The sequence below is a fragment of the Sander vitreus genome, chromosome 8 (assembly GCF_031162955.1).
Source record: "Sander vitreus isolate 19-12246 chromosome 8, sanVit1, whole genome shotgun sequence".
NCBI lineage: Eukaryota > Metazoa > Chordata > Actinopteri > Perciformes > Percidae > Sander > Sander vitreus.
The window spans coordinates 8,934,575-8,961,194 of record NC_135862.1 but is presented as its reverse complement, the minus strand read 5'-3'; the positions used below and the strand labels follow the sequence as shown (position 1 = coordinate 8,961,194).

The following is a 26,620-nucleotide window of genomic DNA, read 5'->3' as shown; positions in this document are numbered from 1 at the left end:
TGTCTTTAGCTCCTTTATAGCTACTGTTCTTTAATGGGAGTCAGAGGAGGTCCCTCCCCCTGAAAGCTCTGTCCCATTAATAAAGTAGAGCGAGACTGATGTGTCTGCTTGCTCTGGGGATCAAAACGACTATATTCACTATTTAAAAGAACATTAATAGTGCTTTACTTTGTCAACAACTTGATTATTAAGATTTTTTTTAAACATGAAGATTTGGCTTACATTATTGTTGTCATATTTTTGCTTTGAAAAAGCCCTTTTTTAAGGAGAAGAAGAATAAGCTCAGGATACAGGCTTTATTTTTCAAAATTAAACCATTATGTTGCTTTGTTCAAAATTAGTAGTTCAGGGAATAAAGTTTGGCTTTTATTTAAGATAAAACCTAAATATATCCATCAAGCTAATTAAACTCTACCTTATTTAGATATTAAATTCCCATATTATACTTAAACTGTTTAAAGTACTACTTGTGTCTACTACTTCTCTACTCTACTGCAGTAAATTAGCCCAATACTAACCCTGAATCACAAACAATGATCAAAGAGTTTGCTTATTGCACCAATAATGAATCATCTAGATGTTTCCTTGTTATTTCCTCTTAGACATTTAAAGGGAAGTATGTATTACACACACATTGCATTGTATTATATTATATTAATTATGTATAATTGTGTAAAGTGGGATCCAACTTAGTTCAAAGTGTTTCTGTTAGATCTGTAGCTTCTCTGTGGGTTTTCTGGCTTTTACTCTAATTTGTTTTACATTGTTGATTAAACAAGTGCAAAATATTACAATAAAACATTTCTATTACATTAGCCTCAAACCAATCCTGCAACACGAACCAAAGAGATGATTTGTTGAACCGATAATGAATCATCTGGATGTTTTCTTGTTGATTCCCCCCCCCCCAGGCTTTAAAGTTGCATGTATTTATTATGCATGCATTTTATTGTATTAATTATGCATCAGTTTGTATTATTACGTAAAGTGAAATCAGTTTTCACTCTGCTGAGCTTTAGAATTGCTTTTGCGCAGTGTAGTCAGCAGTGTAGTATCTTATCTTGTAATATTGTAATAACAATAACTTGAGTTGTGACATTATTGGTCAGTATTATTATTACTGTTGCATTGTGAGTGTTACAACTCTTATGTTGTATTATGTACAGGTTGCTGAAAGCAATTTAGCTTGTATTAACTTCTATTACATTTTATTACTGTAAAGTACACTTCATACTAGGGCATGTACTTAAATTAGGCTACCTTGTTAACATTTGGCCAGGACAAATGAGCCTTTTTTTGTTAACTCATTTACATTTTTTGTTTTGTTTTGATGGTCATTGAGATCTGTCCCTGTCAAAATACAGTAACTAAAAAAAAGAAGAAACTATTGCTGATGTAAAAATGGTTAATTTGAATGTATTACATTTTGTCAAGACAGTATAACATTATCCAGACACTACATTATCAGTGACAACTAGATGTCAGCTTACAGATCCAGAGTATGCATACATATTTTACAGCTACAGTAAATGTGCTTGTGTTTCAGACTTGTTAAAGAGCAGGAAGCTAATTTAAGACAATACACTAGTTCTGTATCTCTTTGAATTCACCTTTGCTGTCCTCTACTCATTTCTAAACCCACAGGGGAACTGGACAGAAAGGGAATATTATCAAAATGATTTTGAGAGGAGGTTGACAATTATTAGATCAGAGGAATATGGTAAATCAAGTATGCATGCAGGGGCGTATGCTAAATATCAACACCCAAACACATCTGTTAATGGTCAGACATTTAACTAAATCCAAACATTTCACAAATGTAATTTCCTGTTACCACAGAACAGATTTTAATGACTCAAAACCTCTTAGAAACAGACACTTCAGCTTAAAAGTTTCTACTTTTTGGGCGGATTAGTCATTTTTATTTCCATTGACACAGTCTGCCAAGGCCAAATCCCATAATCAGGCTAAACTGTCACGTAATTTTCCTCCTTTTGGCTGGAAAATGATGATAACATACGGAGCTGCATTTTTAAAGACTACTTGCAGTTATATTTCATTTTATATTTGTGTCAAACTGTGCTGACGTAACGAACAGAGCAGAGTCACGAAGGAACATTGAATATAAAACAATTTTTCTGACTACCAGTTTTCTTAATTTTAATCTCTATGTAGCTAAAAATATATGTGATCATACTGTTTGTTATGAATCAAAAAGAAGTTTTGTTCTTGAGGCAAAAATAGAAAAATGTTCTCTTCACTCTGCTGTAATACCTCAATTTGATAGATAGATAGATAGATATATAGATATATAGATAAATAGATAGATAGATAAATAGTAGATAGATAGATAGATAGATAGATAGATAGATAGATAGATAGATAGATAGATAGATAGATAGATAGATAGATAGATAGATAGATGTGTGTATGTTTTATGTTGTTCTGCTCTTAAAACACTTTGTCATATCAAAGATAATGACAACAGAAGTCCTGAACTCCCTACAGCATGCTGTCGCTAATGCCATAACATTAGGTTCATTACCCACCATTAGGATTTCCCATACAAACAAATCACTTGGCTGAAAATAGCAGCATCATTGCTGCCTGCGGAACCAACAAAAAGGGAAAATGCAAGTGCCTGAAGAAGAAATTATAGATTCCAGTCGAGGCTGGTGGAACACATCCTGATTGACTACATGCGCAATTATGAACGTAGAGGATAACTTTAACTTGCCATTTTCTGTTTTCACTTAGTTGCTTTTGGCGTTTGGAAATCGAGAAATCAAACAATCTGTTATAGGTTTCGACCATGCATTCATGCAGTTCTACAGGTGGTTTCTGTGTTTATGTGCAGCTCAGAGTTTCCTCTGGCAGTGAAACAGTCACCTGTCGGTAACCCTCTATTTAACATTTACCAACAGTATACAAACATTTAATAAATGTATAATGTAGTTGTACGCAGCTGTATGGATATTTTAAGTGTTTATTAACGTGCACAGTATTTGCCACTGTCTTCCCGACAGTTATTTATTGAGTTATCTATTGCAACTTTGAGTTTGTTCAAGATTTTTTTTAATTTAGTTTAATTTTTTTTCTGTTAAATAGAAGTGATGGGTTGCCATGTCTGTATCTGCCAACCCTAATATATAGTACAGTTTGTTTTTATGGGGCCCAATGGAGGGTTTTAGCATCTTGTGAAGGTGGAAATAATCACATTCAAAGGAATTGTTACACTGCTCTAAATAGGACATCTCTAATCTTCTTCACTCAGGCTGTCAGGAGATTCACACTGATGTCCTTTCTCTATAAATTGCCCATTTTAGCTTTACTTCAGGAGTTATTCAAAACACACCGGCTGTATTTGCTTTTCTCACCTTGGAATCATTTTCTTGAAACTTTATCTCGACAACCAGTTTGTTTGAGTGTGTGGAGCTCAGACTGCTGCTGCAGCAACTGTCAAAATATTGAAATATGTTTCTGCCTACTCTTCAGGCTCAGATTTACCTTTCTTTCTGCACCATAGAGGTTTTACTTTACGCCATTATTATTGTAGTCAAGACAAACAGGGAGCTCAGCTCATTTAAAGTCAAATATTAACTTTGAGTCCAAATCAGTTTTTCTAAAATCTCTTCTTTACGCTCAAGCAAGTGTGGGTAGAAATGTGAATAATAATGCTTACTTTAGCCTACATCCAATCAGTGAATAATGTAATGTAACTGAATTTAAACTGGGCTATCACTTATATTATTCGTAAAACAATTGGAACTAGTGTAGGCTAATTCACACAGTAATAATTCCAGTTCTCTGGCTCACTATAGTCAGTGAAAAAGTTACTGAAATGGATGATTGATTAAACATACTTTTTGTTATTCCATTCACAAATATACAGTATGTGCATTTGTTTGTTGTTTTATTATCTGTACTTTTGGTTGCCATGGCCATTTTGATTCTCCCTCACACCCACCTAACTGGCTTATTCTATTATATAATTGTGAACTGTTTTAATAATTCAAACATCTAAATCTATACAATTACATCTAGACAATTATTTGTATGCAAGTGTTTCAATTATCTTGTTCAACTCCAGTAGAAAAAGATCCTCCACAGATCCGCTGGAGGCGATAGTGAGCTTCATAACTTATTCGTCAACCGTTATTTGACAAACGAAGGAGACGGTGACCGGAAGTTACGCCGAATTTTGTCATGGCGTTTCACATGTAATTCACTGAGCTTCAGAAATTGAATAAAACATACTTTTAGGAGCTTTGAAGGTACGTGGGCGCATATTATATTATAGCTAAATAGTCTATCGTCAATACAGATAGTCCAATAAACTGGGCGACCACCCGATACTCGGGTTACTGTTAAAACAGCAAACTGCAATTTGTTGCAGCTCTAACCTGCTATGATAACCGCTACTAGTTAGAGCTAACGCTAGCTCTCGTTAGCCATCGTTTTTTCATGTGTTTAACTGCACAAATACTGTGCTGTTAACCTTTAGTTTAATTTGCTATTCATGTGTCTGTTCTGTCACTAGCTGCGGCAGCTCTACACATGTTCTGTAACTCTAACGCATAAACGGTGATAAGTTAAAAGTTTAAAATAAACATGTCCTGCTTTGTCAAAGCTAACACACTTTAATTTAGTTTTCAGGTAGTAAGGTAATCTAACTGGCTTTCAGACTCCCAGGACCAAAAAAATGAGCACTCAAGTAAGAAACAAATTCAGATGTATTCATATTTACACTCAACATGTCCTCGCTTTGTTTGTTTTCTGCGTGAAAGAGCTCAAAGATTAACTGTAAGCTTGTATTTTGATTTCAGTATAGCATTCTTTTCAAGCAAGAACACGGTGAGTAACGTTATGCATAAACACATCTCACTGTATAATTATAAGCAAATGTTTAACTTAATAAGTAACGGGTAATGATTTCCACATAATGTTATATTATTCAGACCTACTACCACTAATTGTTGTTGTCTTGTTTGTTGTTCTCAGCATTAGACTTAAAGATACAGAAGTCTAGTTTTCTGTCAGACCACTTGAATTACCCACCACAACATTAATAATTGCCACAAAATTGCAAAAGGGGTAAAATATATGGCTCATGATAGCCTATATTTTTCTTGTCTTAACAAATCCCTTAAAAGATGACTTTTTACTAACGAGTATTGTGTAGCCAAAGCCTGATGTCCCCTGTACCATAGAGCGCCACTGTTCTCCAAAACCTATTAGAAAAAAAATGCTGTAGTGAACATTCACTAAAAAAACTTGCTGACAACTGAAATTTTGTACATGTAATCTGTTGTTTAATGGTTTACATTTTCAATAGAAGCAAATGGTCTTAGAGCTGAGAACCACAGACAGGATAGGAAAGCCAGAAAGTAGTCAGAATCATACTAACAAATAATTGGTTTTGGTGGTGTTTCCATGGGATTTGTCAACAATAACAAAGACCTAGAATAATGCCTGACTAATCCTTTAAATACTTTTCCCATCTGCCCTGCTAATTTCAGGTATGAAACACTGCTTGTACTCACACTGTCGTCAGAGTTTTAACCTGTTTGTTTCCTCTCAGCACACGATGATGCTATCTGGACAGCAGCGTGGGGTAAAAGTGAGGCGGATGGGACAGAAACTATAGTCACCGGCTCACTAGATGATATGGTGAAAGTCTGGAAATGGTGAGAGTGTTTTCTTTTTACTTCTCATGATAGTACCACCCAGTACATTGATGTGATAGCCATCTGTCTGGCTGATCTTGTTTTCTTGCCCAATATTGTATTTGTAACATTGGATTTAATTAAAATTTAGATTTGTTCTTTCTATATTCACCTAATTGTTTTATTGTCTTTAAAAGAATTTTTTATAATTTCCACAAATAACAAAAATAGTAGCAGTGAAACAAATCTTGTACAAAAAACAGATTTATATATATCTATCTATCTATCTCAGGGAACTGAGCTTGACTGTTTTCCATTTTCATTGAACTGTAGGGGTTGTGAGGGTATTGATTATGACCATAGATGGAGGCCGCGATAATACATTTAACTGTCCTGTCGTCTTTTGCCGTATCTGCAGTTTTAAGACTGCAGGAGGAAAAATGAGTTCTGGGCAGATTGAGGTCCTAAATGAATACACCAATGTGACTTTAAAAATTAGCTTTTAAGAAGATCTCTTAACAAAGGAAAGGGACATACAGTATATACACTTTTAGTATAAAAGTCCACATCTATTATGGCAGTCAGCTGTGCATCAGATCTGAGAAGTCTTACAATATAATTCCAGATCCTCAATAGTAGCATTTAACAGCTTGTGGTTATTGTAAAGAATAAGAATGTGCGATAGTAATATAATTGGGCGTCATGCTGTCACTATAGGTTTTGTTTCTTGTCTTGTCTATCACCCAGTTTCTCATAAACCTTTGTTGAATGTGCTACTGAAATAAACTTTGACTTGTTGAGAAAATCATTTCACATCAAGGTCTGACAGAGTTTGCCCAGTTGTCGTCGTTTCGTTTTTTTTCTGAGCACTTTTTAGAACTTGGCTTAAAAGTTGAGTTTATTTGACTTGACGTGACCGAATGATCTCACACTGTTCCTGCAGGTCAGATGAGAAGCTGGAGCTGCAGTGGACTCTGGAGGGCCACCAGCTGGGTGTGGTGTCAGTGGACATCAGTCACAACGGAGCGATCGCCGCCTCCAGCTCCCTCGACGCTCACATCCGTCTCTGGGACCTAGAGTCTGGGAAACAGATCAAGTCCATGGACGCTGGACCAGGTACGGCTGGGCCTCAGAGGATCATTGATCCTTCTGTGTTGATTTAATTTGTATTGGGTGGTAGGATAGCGTGGTGAGTAGAGAGATCATGCTTCCCTCTATCTATCTATCTATCTGACATCTGAGTTAAATGAATATTATATTTTCTCTGTGATTTTTCTCTTAGATTTTGAATAAGACAGTTCTGCCCTCTGTGCACTTTAAATTCTTACCTTTTTAAATTATCAAAATGAATTATTGATTTATCAAACCGATGACTGACTGTAACATTCACACTTACAGTCAGCATGATTTTTTTTTTTTAGTGTAAGATATAGGGTTGGGTATTGTTTGGGTTTTTTCCGATACCGGTGCCTGAACCGATACTTTTTAAGGAAGGAAACTTTGTCAACATCTGTTTTATGTAAAAAGATACATTTCTCTGTTTGTTCATCTCACTTCAATTTCATTGCTGCAAAATGGGATTGTCAAGCAGACAAACTGAGCAACACATATATAATAATTAGGGCGATGCGATTTAAGGGCCGAGCATTACGCGTTCATTTTTTTTAATCGCATGCCGGCATCTATTAATTTATTTTACACTTCACTCGGCTTTGCGTCATGCCTAACAGGTTATTATTTTGACCCTTTGCAGCACCGTTACTTATCATCAAGCTGCCACTTCCTCGTAACACATCCTGCTGCTGCAGGCATGATGGAGAAAGACAGCAGCAATAACTCTGAATGGACTCCCGGACGGCTCAGTAGACAAGTCGAAAGCCACATGCACATTGTGTAAAGCCGAATTAAAATATCACCGAAGCACGTCAAGCTTGAGCTACCACCTACGGAGCTAAGCATATAGTTCAGTTAACGTCATGCTACCCGCTAGCATGCTATCCACTCAGGCAAAGCACTATTTTGGAGAGTGCTACTTGCCGACCTGTGGATGAAACCAAATCCCAAAAAATTACAACAGCTCTTGCGAAACGGGTGGCAACTAACTGCAGACCTGTCAGCGTCGTAGAGGACTCGGGTCTTAAAGACGTACTACGGTACTGTCTCATTGCCGTCGAGGGGGACAGCAGCCCCACACACAGCCTGTACGGCACGGAGAAAGCAGCCACAGTGGAACTGCTGCAAAGTGCTGCAAACACTGTCTCATTAACCGGTGATCACTGGACGTCAGTGAGTGATCAACATTATTTAGGAGTTACTAAACACTATATTGACTCTGGTAAGGATAGGGATTTTTAGTTTTTTAGTTAGGTACTTGGAGGAATTGTGCAATAATGACAGATTCACACATTTTTCTTTTGTTTACACATTAAATAAATAATTACAAATCTTAAAATCAAGTTCATAAAGTAACTTTCTTTGCATTCATTTGATTCCCAATCAAGATACACTGGTAAGAATTGCTTTTGATTGTTAATATGTACTTAAAAACTGTTCTGAAATGCAAAATAATAGAATTTTAATCATGTGATTAAAATATGCGATTAATCGCGATTAACTATAGAACTTCAGTGATTAAAAAAAATTAATCGTTTGACAGCCCTAATAATAATAGATCGATACTTGGCGTCTGTGTATCGATACAGTATTGTCACGGGAAATATCGCGATACTATGCTGTATCGATTTTTTTCCCAACCCCTAGCAGCCAGCAAAGGAAGGCGTGGAAAATTAATAAAAACTTGGTCACAAAAAAGTCAGCACCCCAATTGTACTTTTGTTTCATTGTTACAGATGTTGATTATTTATGAGACTGACCAGTAACCAATTTTTTTTTACATGCATAGATAATAGTATGGCTGGGCGATAGGGAGAAAATCAGATATCACGATATTCTTGACCAAATACCTCGATATCGATACTGCGGCGATATTCTAGAGTTGACAATTGGTGCTTTAACAAAATATCTTCACACTTAGATTTTAGATAATCATCAGTAATGTGGACATAATGTCTAAGTGGGGAAAAGGCAAATAATAGAACAGCTAGAACAGTCTGGTAAGTTCAGAAAAGTACATCACTTTACTGTAATGCAGCCTTTAAACCCAGTAAAAGACAACACTTATGTCATATTACGATATCCAAAATCTAAGACGATATCTAGTCTCATATTACGATATCGATATAATATCGATATATTGCCCAGCTCTAGATAATAGGCATAGACAACTTGGCTTCTAAACTCATACTTCTGATAAAAAAGAGAGCTGATTTTGATTTGAACGTGGTCTTACTGTGTCGGGTTGAGTGATCATCTGTTTTTTTTTTTACTGTTAGGTATTAAAACAAACCTGCAGGGGATGACAGCTTGTCTGTTCTGCTGTGTAGCACCGCAAGCTTGTTTTGTTTTTTATTCTCACCTCTCGGGAACCCCACACCTAGAAATGTCTCTGTTGTTGTGTATCTTGAACCAAGCTGTACTTCATCTAATTGTCATTGCATTGTCAACTTCCATTAGTGACACTCCGTTTCACTCAGTGGTTGGTCTGGGTCAGTGGATTAAAGAGCTTTTATCCCTCTCTTGGGGCATACTGTATTTTGGTCTATTTGGAGTCTATTGATGTGAGTCCTGTTACTGTAAAAAAGAATTGTGTACTATTTGTTATAATATTTAACTTCTAACTAATAGTCTTGTCAGTGTTGACTTTACAGAGCAGAAAGTAGGTTTTACCTTTAACTGGGTGACACTAATTAGGTCGTATTTGCTTTTTAACATTTCCTTGAGAAGAATCAGTTTCATGTGTTCAACCTTCCCTCTCTGTCTTTGTGCTCTCCTCTCTAGTTGACGCATGGTCGGTCGCCTTCTCCCCAGACTCTAAATACATTGCCACAGGAAGCCATCTTGGCAAGGTCAACATCTTTGGTGTGGAAAGTGGCAAGAAGGAATATTCCCTGGACACTCGAGGAAAATTCATCCTGAGTATAGCTTACGTAAGGAACTATAAATTGTCCTTCTGGTCAGCTAGGTGGTGGCGGCTCTAAGTCTCTAGGGACTGAAACCTCACTGTCTTGTCTTTACAATTACTCATCTTGTGTTTTTTCTCACTCACACCATGGTTTCCCCTTCTTTAGTCTCTTATTGGCAGACCTTCCTCCACAGCGCTGCAGAGGAGGGTCTGGCTACAGTGGGGAGAACAAGTATTTGATACACTGTCGATGTTGCAGGTTTTCCCACTTACAAAGCATATAGAAGTCTGTAATTTTTATCATAGGTACACTTCAACTGTGAGAGACGGAATCTAAAACAAAAATCCAGAAAATCACACTGTATTTTTTTTAAATAATTAATTTGGATGTTATTGCATGACATAAGTATTTGATCACCTACCAACTAGTAAGAATTCCGGCTCTCACAGACCTGTTAGTTTTTCTTTAAGAAGCCCTCCTGTTCTCCACTCATTATCTGTATTAACTGCACCTGTTTGAACTTGTTACCTGTATAAAAGACACCTGTCCACACACTCAATCAACCAGACTCCAACCTCTCCACAATGGCCAAGACCAGAGAGCTGTGTAAGGACATCAGGGATAACATTGTAGACCTGCACAAGGCTGGGATGGGCTACAGGACAATAGGCAAGCAGCTTGGTGAGAAGGCAACAACTGTTGGCGCAATTATTAGAAAATGGAAGAAGTTCAAGATGACGGTCAATCTCCCTCGGTCTGGGGCTCCATGCAAGATCTCACCTCATGGGGCATCAATGATCATGAGGAAGGTGAGGGATCAGCCCAGAACTACACGGCAGGACCTGGTCAATGACCCGAAGAGAGCTGGGACCACAGTCTCAAAGAAAACCATTAGTAACACACTACGCCGTCATGAATTAAAATCCTGCAGCGCACGCAAGGTCCCCCTGCTCAAGCCAGCGCATGTCCAGGCCCGTCTGAAGTTTGCCAATGACCATCTGGATGATCCACAGGAGGAATGGGATAAGGTCATGTGGTCTGATGAGACAAAAATAGAGCTTTTTGGTCTAAACTAAAACCGTGTTTGGAGGAAGAAGAAGGATGAGTACAATCCCAAGAACACCATCCCAAACCATGAAGCATGGAGGGGGTAACATCATTCTTTGGGGATGCTTTTCTGCAAAGGGGACAGGACGACTGCACCGTATTGAGGGGAGAATGGATGGGGCCACGTATCGCGAGATCTTGGCCAACAACCTCCTTCCCTCAGTAAGAGCATTGAAGATGGGTCGTGGCTGGGTCTTCTTTGGGTCAGCATGACAACGATCTGAAACACACAGCCAGGGCAACTAAGGAGTGGCTCCGTAAGAAGCATCTCAAGGTCCTGGAGTGACCTAGCCAGTCTCCAGACCTGAACCCAATAGAAAATCTTTGAAGGGAGCTGAAAGCCGGAATTGCCCAGTGACAGCTCCGAAACCTGAAGGATCTGGAGAAGGTCTGTATGGAGGAGTGGGCCAAAATCCCTGCTGCAGTGTGTGCAAACCTGGTCAAGAACTACAGGAAGCGTATGATCTCTGTAATTGCAAACAAAGGTTTCTGTACCAAATATTAAGTTCTGCTTTTCTGATGTATCAAATACTTATGTCATGCAATAAAATGCAAATTAATTACTTAAAAATCATACAATGTGATTTTCTGGATTTTTGTTTTAGATTCCTTCATTCACAGTTGAAGAGTACCTATGATAAAAATTACAGACTTCTACATGCTTTATAAGTGGGAGAACCTGCAAAATCGGCAGTGTATCAAATACTTGTTCTCCCCACTGTAGTCCACACAGCATTCCGGGAAGGGAGAAAAACATGCTTTTTTGGCATTTCTTTAAACCACTCACAATCGTTTTGGGCGGCGCTAACCGCCGGACGGATCAACGGTGCCGCTTCAAAATAGCCTCGGAAAGGAACTTGTTTTGGTGGAACATGTCCACGTTCAAAAGTTGTTTTTGTCGTGCAACAGAAAACTCAGATTGGACAGATAGTCTAGCTAGCTGTCTGGATTTACCCTGCAGAGATCTGAGGAGCAGTTAACCATAGTCCTCCTAAATCCACCAGAGTTTAAAATGCCAACACAAAGAGAGGAAGGTAACGGACATCTGGCGGAATTTCCGACGACACCTGAACAATCCCGGAAATTAAACGTCGTTGATATAGACTACCCTTGTCTTAACTCTTAACCTTTCTCTCCAGGTCCAAAGGTTGTTTATAAAGGCCTTTAAAACTAGATTGTCTAGTCTCATGTCTCTACATTTGGGAAGTTGTCTTTATAATTAATAACTTAATTGGTTCTATTTTGTTTTGCCTCTCAGAGCCCTGATGGAAAACATTTGGCCAGTGGAGCCATCGATGGAATCATTAACATCTTTGACATTGCAACCGGAAAGCTGCTCCACACACTTGAAGGTAGATTCAAATAGTGCTCATATTTATGCTCATTTTCAGTTTCATAATTGTATTTAGAGGTTGTACCAGAATAGGTTTACATGGTTTAATTTTCAAAAAACACCATATTTTTGTTGTACTGCACATTGCTGCAGCTCCTCTTTTCCCCGTGTGTTGAACTCTCTGTTTTAGCTACAGAGTGAGGCATCGCACTTCTGTTCCATCTTTGTTGGGAGTCGCACATGTGCAGTACCTAACTGTTTTTTTATGACTTTGATTCTCATTTAATTTTACGAGCCGACTGCATCACAAACACTACTACTTTCTTCTGTGAGTTTTGAACATGGACTGTATAAAATAGGTTTTAAAGAGCTCCCATGCGCTGCAATGCTCTCCCTTCTCTTCATTGAAGCCTCTGTGTCTACAGGCTTGTGGTGATGCGCAATGTGCTATAGGTGCCAAAAAATTGTTTGTTTGGTACTGCCAATTTGTTTTGTCATGGTTCATGTGTGCAATAAACATTACACTTCGTGAGAAAAAAATTGTGGCAGAAAATCGTGATATCAATTCTAAGCTAAAAAATCGTGATTCATATTTTTCGCTGAATCGTGCAGGCCTAGTGCTACGCTAGCAGCTAGGCGAGCATTATAACATGTTACAAAGTGACGCACGTTCGTCACGGAAGTAAAGGCTGGACTACAACAGAGCTGTTTGGAGCAGTTTGTGAACAGTGTTTTCTGTTGGAGATGGTAAGTCTCTTTGGGGTGGACTTTGGGCTTTTTCACTTTGTAAACCTATAACGTGCACAAAAAATATATATAACACAATAAAGGAAAGGGGAAAAAGCCTAAAAGCATAATATGAGCACTTTAATACTCACTGCTGACTTCTATCATTTTTTAATAAATTTGTTTGATAAATGGATGAAGTAATTTGTCTATTAAATGAAAACTGTCCACCACACTTTTTTTTTTAGAGGCCAATGTGACTTTGTAAAATTGCTTGTTTTGTTTGACCAAACCCAAAAAATATTCAATTTTGAAAATGATTAAAAACGGAGAAAGCTGCAAATTCTAGAACAAGAACATTTCTAGTCTTTCTGTCGGATAAAATGACTTCAATGTATTTATGTTTTCTCTCAATCCACTAATCAATTCATTGACTAATCTTTTTGGCACTAGTTGGCTCTGACAGACATGAGTGAACACAGTTCAAACATTTTAGGGGAAAAAGTCAGATTAAGACTAAAGGTATTGGGCCAAATATAATTTAGATCGTGAGTATAGACTTTAATCTATATTTAATCAGCTTTGAACACACACTGGCATGTGAAGATGTACATTTTGCCTCTATCCAATGCTACATATTTAAAATAATTTCAGCATACTGTTTTAGTATTAAGGAGGCAGAGATCCCCCACATTTGAGACCTCAGTGAGGAAGCGTACTGAGTTACTGTTTCCCCCTCTCTTCAGGTCACGCCATGCCCATCAGATCCCTCACTTTCTCCCCCGACTCCCAGCTCCTGGTCACAGCCTCCGACGACGGCTACATCAAGATATATGACGTGTGAGTTCAGCGGGCAGCTCGTGGCTACTTCTGCCGATCAGTTTTTTGTTTTGTTTTTTGATATGAAAGAACTGTAATATGTGCAAAAGATGCTCATTACACATAGAAAATAAAATATATATGCACAGGACAAGGGAGGGAAAGGGTGCATCCGTGTTGCAGATTTTTACAAATTACAAACTTCAGAAATAAACAGCGAAGAAGGAAAAAAAGAGAGAATCATTTGTTTGCTATAATAAACTTTCAGCTGTTGTTTCACAGGCAACATGCCAAACTGGCCGGCACACTGAGTGGACACGGATCCTGGGTTCTGAATGTGGCCTTCTCCCCAGATAACACCCACTTTGTCTCAAGGTAACACAGATTCAAAACAACTTTGTGTTGCTACAAGTCAGAGGAATAGTTTTTCTGTGCTGATACATGAAAGCTGCATTTCTGCAGCATAACATTTTACCACCTGAAGCTAATGTTGATGGACCTGAAACAGACATTACAATATAATAGACAATAGTTGTGTGAGCATCTGCTCTTCCCTGTACTGTACATTAGCAGACATGTTTTCCTCTCGTCTACTTTCCCAAGCCTCGACTCCCGTCGTGTGAAACCGATGTCAGCTGTAGCTGTTTTTATTACATTTTTTTTAGACAGTTTCCAGTTCACAGTGCCAAGATAAACTGAGCAGCTCAGCCAGACGATGCAAAGCTTGATTCTAAGATGAACTGTTAAAACATGTCATCTCTCTGCTACTTTCAGCTCATCTGACAAGAGTGTGAAGGTTTGGGACGCCAGCTCCAGAGCGTGTATCAACACTTTCTTCGACCATCAGGACCAGGTGACAAAGATAACCCTGTATCTCCTCACTGAGTGTGTTTATAATCTGATTCAAAGTGAGGAAATCCATGTGCTGAAGGTGCTGGTGTGTTAGGGGGAAATCAATATGGCCAATGTCATAGAGTGGCCTCTCACATGACCCTTCTCTGACGTTTCAGCTCGGGCTAAACCAATAAACCCGGCTGTCATTAGATCCCTGGTTGCAGACGCCTGTGGGGAGGTTGATCTGTTTCTCCAACAAAGCCTCTAAATTAAATATCACAACTCCTCACGGAGGAGACCAGAGGCGGCTGACTCTGCCATGTTGTTTTTGTGAAACAGAAAATATACAGGGACAATTTGCAGCCAATTAATTGTTCAGCTTTGCTTTGTTCTCCTAGAGCATTTAATAGCTCTTGTTTGCTTAGGCCTCAGCTCTCTGCACCGCTTAGCTTCTGATCAATTTGCATTTTTGAGGTATTTGTAAAAAAAATAAAGTGCTCCATTTTTACCTGTGTAGTTTGTGCAGGTGTCTGCTTTACCTTAACTACCTTAATTTAAAATAAACATATGATGCTCATTTTCAGGTTCACACTTGTATTGTATATTAAAGCATGCAAACATGTTCTAATAGAACATGTTTGGATGAGCCTGCATGTGACATAGAAAGGGGAGCACAATATGAATGGCTTGAAGTGGTTGGTAGGCACTCCAGATTCCCAGATGTATGTGCACAAGCACTGAAAAAGTGTGCTTTTCATGATATGTCCCCTTTAAATTTTTGATGCAGCTCGTCAGTAACAGAATTAAATGTATAATGCTGTAAATTAATGACGAAAAGCACCATTTTGATACTTTTGAAGACTCATTTTTTTTTAATCAAGGGCATTTTTATTCCATTGCTCTTGCTATTTGAGACACCATTAGGGTTTTCCGACCGGAGGGATTTTTGCAGTTCTTAGAACTAAACGTTCCTAGAACACTTTTTTCGACAGGATAAATGTGGGGATTTTTAAGTTCCTCTGGCCGCAGTAGCAGACTTTTTTAGCTCCTACTCCAGAGCAGGGTCTTTTCCCTTTTCCTAGGTGTACTTGATTGGTCGAACTTATAAGTCACGCCCACTGCCAACTCGGAACTTGCAGACAGAGCAACAACGGGACATTTTTTACAATTTTCACCATCTTATTCATCATTAAATTCACTTCTGACAACGTTTTAGGCAAGAAATTAACTGTTTAGATTTCGAATATAGGCAGTCTTGCGAAAATTGATGCGGAATTGACAATTTGCTTCAAAGTTTTCGGAGTTGAGAAGCTCCATGAAGTGAGGCGACAGCCAGCAAGCGCCTGCCCCGGCCTCTAGCTCGTCGCTCGGCCAGTCACGCTCAGACACCTCGCTGTGAGCTGGAGGTCTCTCAGACCGCTCTCGTAAATAAGAGGCTTTTATTTCGCCGTTGACGGTTCGTTTGTTTAAATATCACAACACATGTCCATCATAAGATTAACGGGAACCTGTGGTTAACTGTCTTTTCGGAGTTAAACTCCACAAGCGTGTCCTGCGGCTCGCCGGCCGTCACACACACACACACACACGTCCACAGTGCAGCAGGCAGAGGCGGGGTCTGTTCTGAGTATAATAAAGCCCCGTCTGTGTTGAGCAAAACATTACGTGAATTACTACGAGAATGGACGGAATGCGGAACTCGGAAAAGTGGACCAATGCGGAGGTGCAGGCACTGCTGGCCATGTACGGCCTCCTCCATGCTGCTTTGTTGTTGTATGTGGCGCCACGGTCTAGTGACGATGCTATAAAGACCGTTGCCGTTCTTACTTCACTTACCCCTCCTACCAGTCCCTATGGCCACTTGGCCAGTGGGAATGCAAACGGAAAAAAGATTTTGGGGGAGAGTAGTTCTTAGAACTGCTTTGAAGTGTACTTTTCCTCTAAAAAGTACAAGTACTATCCGGTCGGAAAGCACCTTATGTTGTCGGTTTTAACCTTGTGAATTCTAGATATAGAACGTGGTGGAATGTCAGACAGTCCTGCGCCTAACTTTTTGTCTTTTTCCAACGTGGATTCTGGTTTGTGATTATGGAATTACCCAAGTCATATGTAACTCAATTCCCGTCCTTCTGTTCCTGTTGTCTTTAGGTGTGGTGTGTGAAGTACAACAGCAACGGCTCAAAGATCATCTCGGCTGGAGACGACCGCGCCATCCACATCTACGACTGCCCCATGTGATGGACGTCCTGTACACGCTACAAGAAGATAGGATCTACAGAGCTGTTTACTCAAATCATGGAGCTGAAGTTGGTAATTGGCGGAGGGAGGGAAGCTGTAAATGTGATGGGGTTTTTTGCACTGGCCCACTACGGTCAAATAAAAGGGCTGCTTTTGTACTTTTGTTTCTATCGTATTTATTGAGTTTATGGTCTGAGGCGTTGACACGCAGCTATTTCTTATTCAGTGATTTGATTTGGATAGCATATCATTGTAAATTGAATGAGGTTTCAGATTAAATAAGCGATTTGGTATGGAGCCCTGAAACAGACAAAAGACAGTAAAAGATTGAGAGATTGTCAATTGACTGTAAAATATAATATATAAATAAGCATTATACTTGTCCTTTTAATCCCCAGTTAAAAGAAAACCCGTTTTCCTTTTTCCAGTAATGTATTCTACTCAGATTTGTCATGTATTACATATTTATTTTCTTGTTCAACTTAGTTTTCCTTCTTTTTGGTACTTAGTGCACATTTTAATCATTTATCTACTTCATTTTCTGACTTGTCTGATAACATGACTTTACAACTAGGCTTTTGTAGCGTAACATTGTAGCAAAGGCAGTGAAGACATCAGCAGCAGCGTGTGAGATGAAGATGTAGTGTTCCCTCCATTGGCCCAGCGGCTGTACTGCAGCCTCACAATAAACTGATGCTTGTAGCAAATGGCAGGCTTTAAAAACAAATCTCTTTAGAAAGTACAGATCATAAAAATGGTTACCAACCGCTGCAGTGATTCAGTCTTTTATTACTTTCATGAAAGGTCCACAAGTTGTCCAAGTTTAAAACACATCACACCTGTGATGGTTTTCCTGCATGTCTTGCTTTCCTGTCCAATAGAGGCAGAAATGCCCCCAAAAAACACACACATACATCAAACTGTACTTTTAACAACTGATATTACACACAGCAGGTAGTTGGTAAATACATGTGAAGAACTTCCTCCATACAGGCAAAGGTCCATTAAATTTGCTTTGCAGAAATTAATTGCATCCCTGTAGAAACGTGGGTCTTGCTATGCCCTGTTTGCATGTCAAACCTCACTGAGATGTGTTCTCTGGTAGTAATTTCTTGAATTTTGAAGGCAACTTTGGAGTTTAGTTGTCTGCTGGCGTGATGCTGCGGCCTTTACTCTCCCCGTGTGTTAGCATGGCTCAGTGGTTTCTGCACTGTAACTAAATTATTGCAGATTTGATCTCCAATCATCTGAACAGTAAAATGTACAAAATTATCAATTGCAGAAAATTCCCACCTCTTTGATGTGGTAAAGTTGACTTTACACCTCTTTTCTCATCTTTTCTGTCAAGCTCCACTTTGTTCTGTACAGTTTATTTACAGACACGAACAAAAAGAAGCACAAACACCTGTCTGATCAACTTCTTTACAAGTAGAATTCATCATTATACCTGCACCACTGACTTTACAGACTACTGGAAAATAAATCACGTGACACAGCTACATGCATTCCAGAAAGGCTTTAGGTCAAACTTGATCAGGTTTCACAAAAACCTCTTGCGATTTTTTTTTTTTAAATATTCTTTTGGAAGTCTAGCTTAATTTTCACACTTTAAAGATGTACTGGTTTCTTCTGTGAAACAACAGCATTGCTATCATTAAATAAATAATGTTCTCTTCATTTAGGCCTAAACCAAATTGAGATTCTTGCCAGATGTTTCCCACCTCCACACACAATGTTCTTTTCACTGGAATGCAAACAACCGTCAAGGTTTTCAATAAGCCAAAGAAGGCATCTGTGTCTCCAGATTGTGACACATTAAAAACAAACTTAAAATACATACTGTGATTTACTGCAGAGCAGCTCCCGTTTTTCCATATTATTAAAATATACAGTACAGGAGGCATTACTCAAAAAGAGACTTGAGATATCTACTGTTCTTTTAAAAAGCAACTTTCCTCAGTCCTCGGCCAATTTTAAAGATTTGTCATGTTTTCAGATGGAACATTTTGGCAAAATGCAAAAAAAATGTTTTAACTTCTATCTTCATTTTTCAAAGTTTAGCGGAAAAAAAGGCCAATAGAAATGAAAAAAAGTAAAAAGCAAGGTGATAACTAACTCCAAGTGAGACAAACAACACCACATGCACTCTGCTGCATCGTACCTGCACTGAAACACCACCGATCAAAAAAAAGGCTTGTGGAAAGCAGCTAAACGTAAGCAGCTACCCCGAGACCGGACGCACATCAGGGTCATTATCTCCTGTGTGAAAATTTCCTGCCCGGCTGCGTGGAGGTGATTTCTGGTACGAGGCTGTCCTGGTTCCCATTGTCCTATCACCAGTGTCTGGACTCTACGAGCTCAGCTCGCAGGCTTAGTCTCTTCAGAGTCTCGTATCCAACCACGATGAGCACCGACGTGTGCGTGGAGGAAATGATGCGGGCCGACAACCCCTTGGTCATCCCCCAGACCCCCTCCTCTGCCAGCAGCTGCTTGAACGTCTCGATAACAGATGATCGGCCCTCCACCTTTAACAGAAACAAGAGTGGTAAATCAGCCATTATTCTATATTATAAAATCTCACCAAAAACTGCATTTTATTTGACTCAGATTGTGCGATACGATCTCAAGCTCCAGAACAGCCATTAAATGGACCTTATGGTAAGATTGTTTAGTCAACAAATGTTATGGTGCATAGTTTGTCTTCAGGGCTTAAGCAAAGTTTTGCTATATTTACTTTTCTGAATGTATTAAGCACTGAATGAAATAAAGTGATGTTACACGAGAAAGAGAAACTAATAATAAAACACTCAAGAGCAAGTTGAGAAACTATTGAGTAACGTTATGAACAAGAGGATGTGTAGCAGCAGAGAAAAGGAGCTGACTCCAGCTGTAGTCGGTGGTCAGAGATCACTGCACTGAGGCCTGATTCTGTGGCGCCAATTCAATACTGAAAGTCCACACACAGAAAAGTGTATTTAATAGTTTTTGTAGATTTATGCACAAAACCAACCCATTGTTGGCTTATACACCGTTGTAGATCCGAGTGTAAATGCTAACCCTGGATTAAGACAAACTTGCGTTAAATCCTTCTCATTTCTTCATATCAAATGTGTGATCCACTGTAGAGTGAGTCTTATTGTCTTTAGCCTACCTAAAAACAAAAGTAAGATCATTTTGTTTGGCTAGGCCATGCAGCCCTAAGGTAAAAGAGACTGCTACTTTAACCCACAGATGCTTTAAACACAGTTTTGTCACCGTTAACAACATGCTACATTAATACAAATTCTCCTCAGTCATCACTTGTGGATTAGACCAATAAAGTGGGTCAATATTGGTCTTTTTAAATCACTTTCTGGGTAAGGGTCAAGTCATGTTGTCCAATGCAGATATGGTAAATAGACAGACATTTTATGATAGACAAAATAACTAATTAAGTTGCCTCGTATCCCAGAGTTACACCACCACTGAAGAGACCCTGCCCCATGGAGCTCCAAATTTCTTTTTTTGGTAGTAAATGTAAATATTAACTGGCTACTTTATTTCAAATATTGGTGTTTGCCTCATGAAACCCTGATTACACTCTCCCAATCTCAGTACCTTAAATGTAAATAGAAATGTAATATCAGCTTGTATGTGGTGCACAATGGTGTCCTTCAGGGTTTACCTGTACTCTGGCTCGAACAACATCCATGGGGTTGGTGATGGTGGAGGCGGTTGCTGCCGCCATTGGTCCTGCCAAAGCCTGCAGAATCAGATGGGGGCACTCACTCGGTGCCAACAAGGACAGCTGCTCTGGAAACGCAACAGATATAAAAACAGTGTAAGGCCAATATATTTGTGTTGTCACCCCTCACATGCATGTCACAGCTAAGAACAGCTACTATGAACCACAACTAACTAGGGCTGGGTATCGTTAAAAAAATATTTTTTTATAAAAAAATAAATTACAGCACAAATCTTTTTATTTTTTTTTTCAGCTCCTACTACATGAACCCTGTCTCTGTGTAACGTAGAGTTTTACAAGTAAGTAAGTAAACTATTTATATAGCACCTCTCACAGACAAAAAGGGGTCACAAAGTGCTTTACAGTAAAAAAAAACAAAAAAAACACAAAATACAATACAAAACCATATGGCTAATTAAATGCTAAAAAGATGCATCTTTAGGTGTTTTCCAAAAGTTTCCACAGAATCCAAGGCTCTCAAGGCTAAAGGGAGAGAGTTCCAGAGCCTTGGAGCCACCACAGAAAAGGCACGATCACCGCTTGTTTTAAAACGAGTTCTGGGAACAGTTAAAAAGGTCTTGGCTTGAAGACCTGAGAGAGCGACCAGAAGTGTGTGCGTGCAATAGATCCACGATGTAAAAGGGAGCTTGGCCATGCAAGGCTCTATAGGTAATGATTACAAAAATGCACTCTAAAACCAATCGGTAGCCAATGAACAAGCATGTCTCTACGACGTGTAACGTTAAACAGCCAATCACAAGCATTATTACATCTTGGTAGAAGCCTACTCCTTAGGTATTGAAATTGGATATTGAATGATGAGGCATTTTTCCATGCCTAAAAAGTATTGAATTCGGTACCCAGCCCTACAATGAACACGGTGTTAACTTACCTGCATAAAAATGATAAAAAGGCCACCAGAGTGCACTGTTTGGGATGTACGTGAGTAGGGATGCCACGTAGCCCCTGTAAAATCCCCTGAAACCATCGGCTGCGAATATCTGCACAGTAATGTCACGGCTTTGCCCGAACGTCAGTCTGCGCTTAGTTGTTGCGAGCATCCTTTTCGGTTTGGCCTTGAAACGAGTCAGGTGTTCCCCCTGTCCTTGCATCATCAGTTGCTGGGACACCACATCTATGGGCACAGTGATGGTCTGGGCCACCAGGGAAGCTGCGCCTCCAGCCACCACCGACTTTACCGTGTTACTGGGCGAGTACTGGGACACATACTCGCGCACCAGTTCATAGGTGGTGATATAAGCCTGTCCTGAGATCAGGGTGAACGTATTGACCATAAAGCCACGGTAGAGGCCTCGCACACCCTCCGCTCGCAGGATCTTACAGAAAGCATCAAATGTGCCGGAGTAGAGGGCCTTCCCCTTCTGCACCTGGAGCAGAGTGCGGATGAGGCTGGCCGGGTAGACGGTGGCCCTGGTGGTCAAAGTCATGAACACACCCAGGGAGTAGAACTTCCTCTTGTCCAGGTCCTCCCATTCGATAATTTGGATTGCACCTTTCTGATGCATGGTGCCTGCTAGGGCAGCGCTGAGCTCCTAAAGCCACATATCTGCAGTCATCAGCCCTCCAACTGCCATCACAACTGTTAACAAGAACATTCAGCATTAGTAAAGCACTGTGGTCAGATGTAGGCACCTGCTGGGTTCACTCAACTACTCATTTATTCTGTCATGATTTCTAGAGAGACATTGCTGTTGAGTTTTTCAAATGTATGTTTTTGGTGCTTTGTGCTCCCCAAGCCGAGTGCCATCTAGTTCCATTACATTTGAGAGAAGGCAAACATCTCATGGGCGATTGGCAAAACTATCTCACACCAAAACTATCTCAATTGATAAATATAGCACTCAACAGAGGAGAAGTATGTATTTTGATTTGACTGTCTCTTTGATCTTACATTTTGTGAATCTTTACAATAACCAGGGTCATTCCTCTCTTGTCCTCTTTACATTCCTGAACTGAGCAGGCTGATGTGCAAAACAGTATGTCCTTGTTGTGTTTAGGTTTTGCAGCAGAATGGTCCCCGACAGTCTCATTATCATAATATTGTTATTATTGCTGATGCATTAATATGTAAGTATTTTAATGAATAAGCTGGTTTCAAGAAGAAATTAATCGCATAAATAATTAACAGTGCCTGAACCGATACTTTAAGAAAGTAAAAAAAGGGTACTAAACAACAGTTGGTGACATTAAAGAACGGCTTGTTTATTGCTAAGGCCATATGGTCAAAATTAAATGATTTAATAATAATAATAACTTATTCACTAGTAAATTGCTGTTGAACGACAAAAACAACCACCAGATGGGAAAAGGACATTTACAATAACTTCAAATGCACCAGGCTGTAGTTTACCAGTTTCATTGAACGCACCGTCTGTGCTGTTTTTCCGACGACAGCTGCAGATTGTTACATACCGGTGTTGAATCCTCTACAGTAAAACACAGTCAAACTTTACGCCGTTTAGAGTTAGCTGTCAGCATTTTAACAGTTTTTAATCCAGCTACTAGCTAGCGGTAGGCTAACGTTAGCTGCTGTCGAGTATAGAGGGTTTTCACGGCGCGTCATCAGACCCGAAGTCACCATGTTGGAGGTACTCCGCATCACAACAAAGCACAGGCACTGAAGTAGAGCCCGAACGGCGTTAAGGAAAATGGTTAATTATTGCCGTGTTTTAGGTTGTACCAACAGGTCAGACCGAGAAAAACATTTGGAATATTATCGACTTCCAAAAGTTATTAAAAACTAGGGAGAGGAATGTCAGAAGTTATCAGAGGAAAGGAGGCGCTTGTGGTTGGCAAAGCTCAACCAGGATCTACGAGGGAAAACTGTCTTGTTCGGTCTTTGAAATGAAAAAAAAAAAGAAAAACTATTGAGTCACTTGGCTACACCTTGAGTATCACAATGATATCATACAGTTAAGGTTAGGTTGATTAAAGACGTTATTGCATTACTTACTTTGGCCTTCACAACACAACGGTCGTTAATGACTTGGTACTGCATCTCCCTCACCCATCCACACACCATCTGGTTATAAGCCTACAAACTTTTGTAGGATTTAAGGTCTTCCGCTGTGTATGGGCTCGGCGAGAAAACCAGGTAGTTGACTATATCGGGGTATGCAACTGAAGGAAGAATCACCGGGTCGCCATGGATCCAAGAAGAGGGAGCCAACTTGTAGGGATCTGCACCGCCAGTAAACTGTAATTTCTCAAAATATCGCGCCTTTTTTGTGGTGCAAGTCCTTCCATGCCTTTGCATCTTGGATGCGTTTTGATGAGCTTTTCTGTTGTTTAGACATAAAGTATTAAAGTATCCAAAGTGCACAATACTCCATTCAGTTGTTTACACAGAGTGCCTCCAATATGGCCGCGCATCCAGGTTACTGCCCAGAACGTGACGTCGGTGAAAACCCTCTATAGTGTTAACTAGCGTTTGTGTTACCTGTATCGTATCAGAGAGAAGCGCAGATATATCAGTGGCACCAGATTTCGGTAGCCAGGGTTGACAGGAAGAAGATTTTTACAAGTAAATGTTCCAATTAATGATCCAGGCAGCACATTCTCGTCTCCCTACTTCATTTTACAGTCGAATGGTGGCTAGAACGGCTCCGGGTCAAACGTCAATATGGAATGGATTAATCTGCGTTATTTTTTTAACGCGTTATTTTTTTAATTAATCGAAATTATTTTGACAGCCCTAATAAAAATACGTAAAAGAGGGTTTTTAAATCGAGGATACCTAAGCACACCAATGTGGCATTGTCTGAATTCTCAGTGCATAAAAGCATTGCATAACTATCTGCACACACAGCTATTGTAACATTTAAAAAGGTACAAGTTACTGATATACATGAATGGTGTTATCAGCTTTTATACGGTCTGATTATCAGCGAATCGTACTAGACATCCACAGAATGCAGAGCGTTTTGCCCGGGCCTGTATTAACACGGAACTAGCATGCTATATTACGGAATACATCTACTTAATGCTATAAAAAAAGAGAAAAAAAATAGGACAAAGAGGGTGAGTTTGAGTGCATAGACAAGCTTGCTAATGAAATGTTCAACTTCTGTGCAGCTGGTATTTAAAAGCAGTGAGGCCCAGTGTGATCGACAGCAAGACAAAAACCCTAATGGTATCCTTATCTAGCTACATCTTTAACTTCACATCGGTAAGCAGGCACAGTTTCGTAACACGAACATGTGAATGTCAGCCATTTTTATTGTTGTCTTTTGCAGCGTTTGGTGAAGAAAAGGGGAAACACGTGCAATGCCAAACGTGCGCTGAACAAAAGTAATACTTACGATAACGTTAGCTGTGTAAGAAATAGGCCATATTTAAAATAAACAAACCTGTTAAGGAGTCATGTAACTCGAGTTCACCTTCCGCCTTCACAGTAACTGTTACGAAACTGAGCTGCTTTGTTGTTAAACTCTTACGGCCTGCTCTGCTACAAGGTGGGTCTCGTTTTCCGTCCATACTGCTGCGAACCAGAGCCCTGCTGCGAACAAACATAGTCAAAGGTGAAAGGTCATGGTGGGTTGTGGTTTTACGTCAACGTATTGTTACGGTGCGTTCCAGTTGAACTGGGAAGTCGGAATTTCCGATATCCCAGTCGGAAATGTCAATCGTCAGTTTGACATAACAAGCTTTTCCTCGGGTTAAACAAGTGATCTGTAAACAGCTTTCTCTGCCATCTGACCCCGTTCGTATTATACATCCATGGGCGACCCCTGTAACGGTTATATTTAGAAGTTAGCTGTTTGTTTAATTTGACGATGATGATGATGATGATGATGCATTCAGGGCCAGATGCAAACGTAGGAATTGCAAAAAATCAACGAACAAACAAAGCGTAGCCTAAATGGTTTTACATGTAGTGGTGAAAGAAGTGCTCAGATTATTTACTTAAGTAAAAATAGCAATACCACAATATAATCATACTCTAATACAAGTAAAAGGTATTCAGAATAATCAAAATATCAAAAGTAACGTTACTCATTATGGAGCACAATGGTCCCTGTCAGTCTCATTATCATATTATTATTTTGTTATTATTGCTGAGGTATTGATATGTAGGAAGTATTTTAATGACTAAGCTGATTTCGAGAAGACAAATTTTAACTAATTTATATACTGTTGGATAGTGTAAATACAGTATGTTACATTTGGTGAAAAGTCTGAACAAAGCCTCTCAATCTGTTTGATTTGGTATCATAAATTGTTACACTGTCTCCCCTAAGATTTATCTGTGTGAACCTACCTTGTACTAATCCTCCTTTCCTTTGGTGCCCCTTTCTTATCTATCTACTCTCACGTCATGGAAATGACTGGAGCAATTGTTACAAAATGTATACATTCTTGTGTGTCTCATCAGAATTAGGTTTATCAAGTACAAGGGATTTGCCATGGTGGTTGGTGCATACACATACACACACACACACACACACACACACACACACACACACACACACACTTAACTCATTAAACCTTTAGAAGATTGTTGAACTGACCCTGTGTCACTTTGTTCTCTGAGCTCGTAACTGCTTATAGAATCAACTCACAAAGGTCAGCCAGTAGATGATAGGATATAAACCAACAATCGTGATCACATTGTTTCGTAACAGATTTATTTCTATGCATCATATTTTATAAACTGATCATAGGTTTTGTATGTTAAATCTTAATAATAAGTTTATTTAATATAGCACCTTTTACAGACAAAGTCACACAGTGCTTCACATGAGAAAAAAAAAAAGTGTTAACATACAGTAGGATCCAAACAGAAAATAAGCAAGCAAAAATAAATAAAATACCAATGAAAGATAAAGATTAAAAGACTAAAAACCCAAAGTTACAAACATGAGACAAAAGCGAGTTTAAACAAGTGTGTCTTCAGCTGCTTTTTAAGAGCATCAATAATCTGCAAAGCACAGTTCTAGTAACCCCAGCAGTGAAATAAATGTAGTGGAGTAAAAAGTACAATATTTCTCTATAAAATGTATAGTGGAGTCAATGTATCAACTGGAATTACTCAAGTAAAGTATGATTACTAGCTCATTATTGTATTGTAGTACAGTAATTGAGTAAATGTAGTCACATTCCAACGCTGATATCTGGAATGCAAAACTGT

The 26,620-nt window shown here is 39.2% G+C and overlaps 2 protein-coding genes across 4 annotated transcripts; one reads left to right on the top strand and one right to left on the bottom strand.

The window, feature by feature from the left end:
• The first annotated feature begins 4,173 nt into the window (after positions 1-4,173).
• skic8 (SKI8 subunit of superkiller complex) lies at positions 4,174-17,515 on the top strand. The gene is made up of 11 exons (XM_078256675.1): positions 4,174-4,274; positions 4,650-4,714; positions 4,827-4,854; positions 5,582-5,687; positions 6,610-6,782; positions 9,564-9,712; positions 12,054-12,147; positions 13,601-13,694; positions 13,956-14,048; positions 14,448-14,526; positions 16,656-17,515. The coding sequence occupies exons 2-11, from the start codon at positions 4,703-4,705 to the stop codon at positions 16,743-16,745; spliced, it is 918 nt and encodes a 305-aa protein (XP_078112801.1). The 5' UTR covers positions 4,174-4,274; positions 4,650-4,702; the 3' UTR covers positions 16,746-17,515.
• slc25a44a (solute carrier family 25 member 44a) lies at positions 17,515-25,212 on the bottom strand. Of its 3 annotated transcripts, none has more exons than XM_078256673.1 (4): positions 24,927-25,212; positions 21,362-22,069; positions 20,410-20,537; positions 17,515-19,270 (listed from the first exon to the last, which is right to left on the bottom strand). In XM_078256673.1, the coding sequence occupies exons 2-4, from the start codon at positions 21,993-21,995 to the stop codon at positions 19,079-19,081; spliced, it is 954 nt and encodes a 317-aa protein (XP_078112799.1). In that variant the 5' UTR covers positions 21,996-22,069; positions 24,927-25,212; the 3' UTR covers positions 17,515-19,078. The 3 variants fall into 3 exon arrangements, with proteins under 3 accessions (XP_078112799.1, XP_078112797.1, XP_078112800.1); XM_078256671.1 differs by having other exon boundaries at positions 24,840-25,211; XM_078256674.1 differs by lacking the exon at positions 24,927-25,212 and adding an exon at positions 23,444-24,753.
• Positions 25,213-26,620: the final 1,408 nt, after the last annotated feature.

Coding starts and splice junctions, on each gene's coding strand:
- skic8 (XM_078256675.1), top strand. Junction 4,855..5,581: donor TCTTTTCAAGCAAGAACACG/GTGAGTAACGTT, acceptor GTTTCCTCTCAG/CACACGATGATGCTATCTGG. Junction 6,783..9,563: donor GTCCATGGACGCTGGACCAG/GTACGGCTGGGC, acceptor TCTCCTCTCTAG/TTGACGCATGGTCGGTCGCC.
- slc25a44a (XM_078256673.1), bottom strand. CDS start 21,995: ATGCATCAGAAAGGTGCAATCCAAATTATCGAATGGGAGGACCTGGAC. Junction 20,538..21,361: donor TTTTTATCATTTTTATGCAG/GTAAGTTAACAC, acceptor TTGCGTTTCCAG/AGCAGCTGTCCTTGTTGGCA. Junction 19,271..20,409: donor TTGTTCGAGCCAGAGTACAG/GTAAACCCTGAA, acceptor TTTCTGTTAAAG/GTGGAGGGCCGATCATCTGT.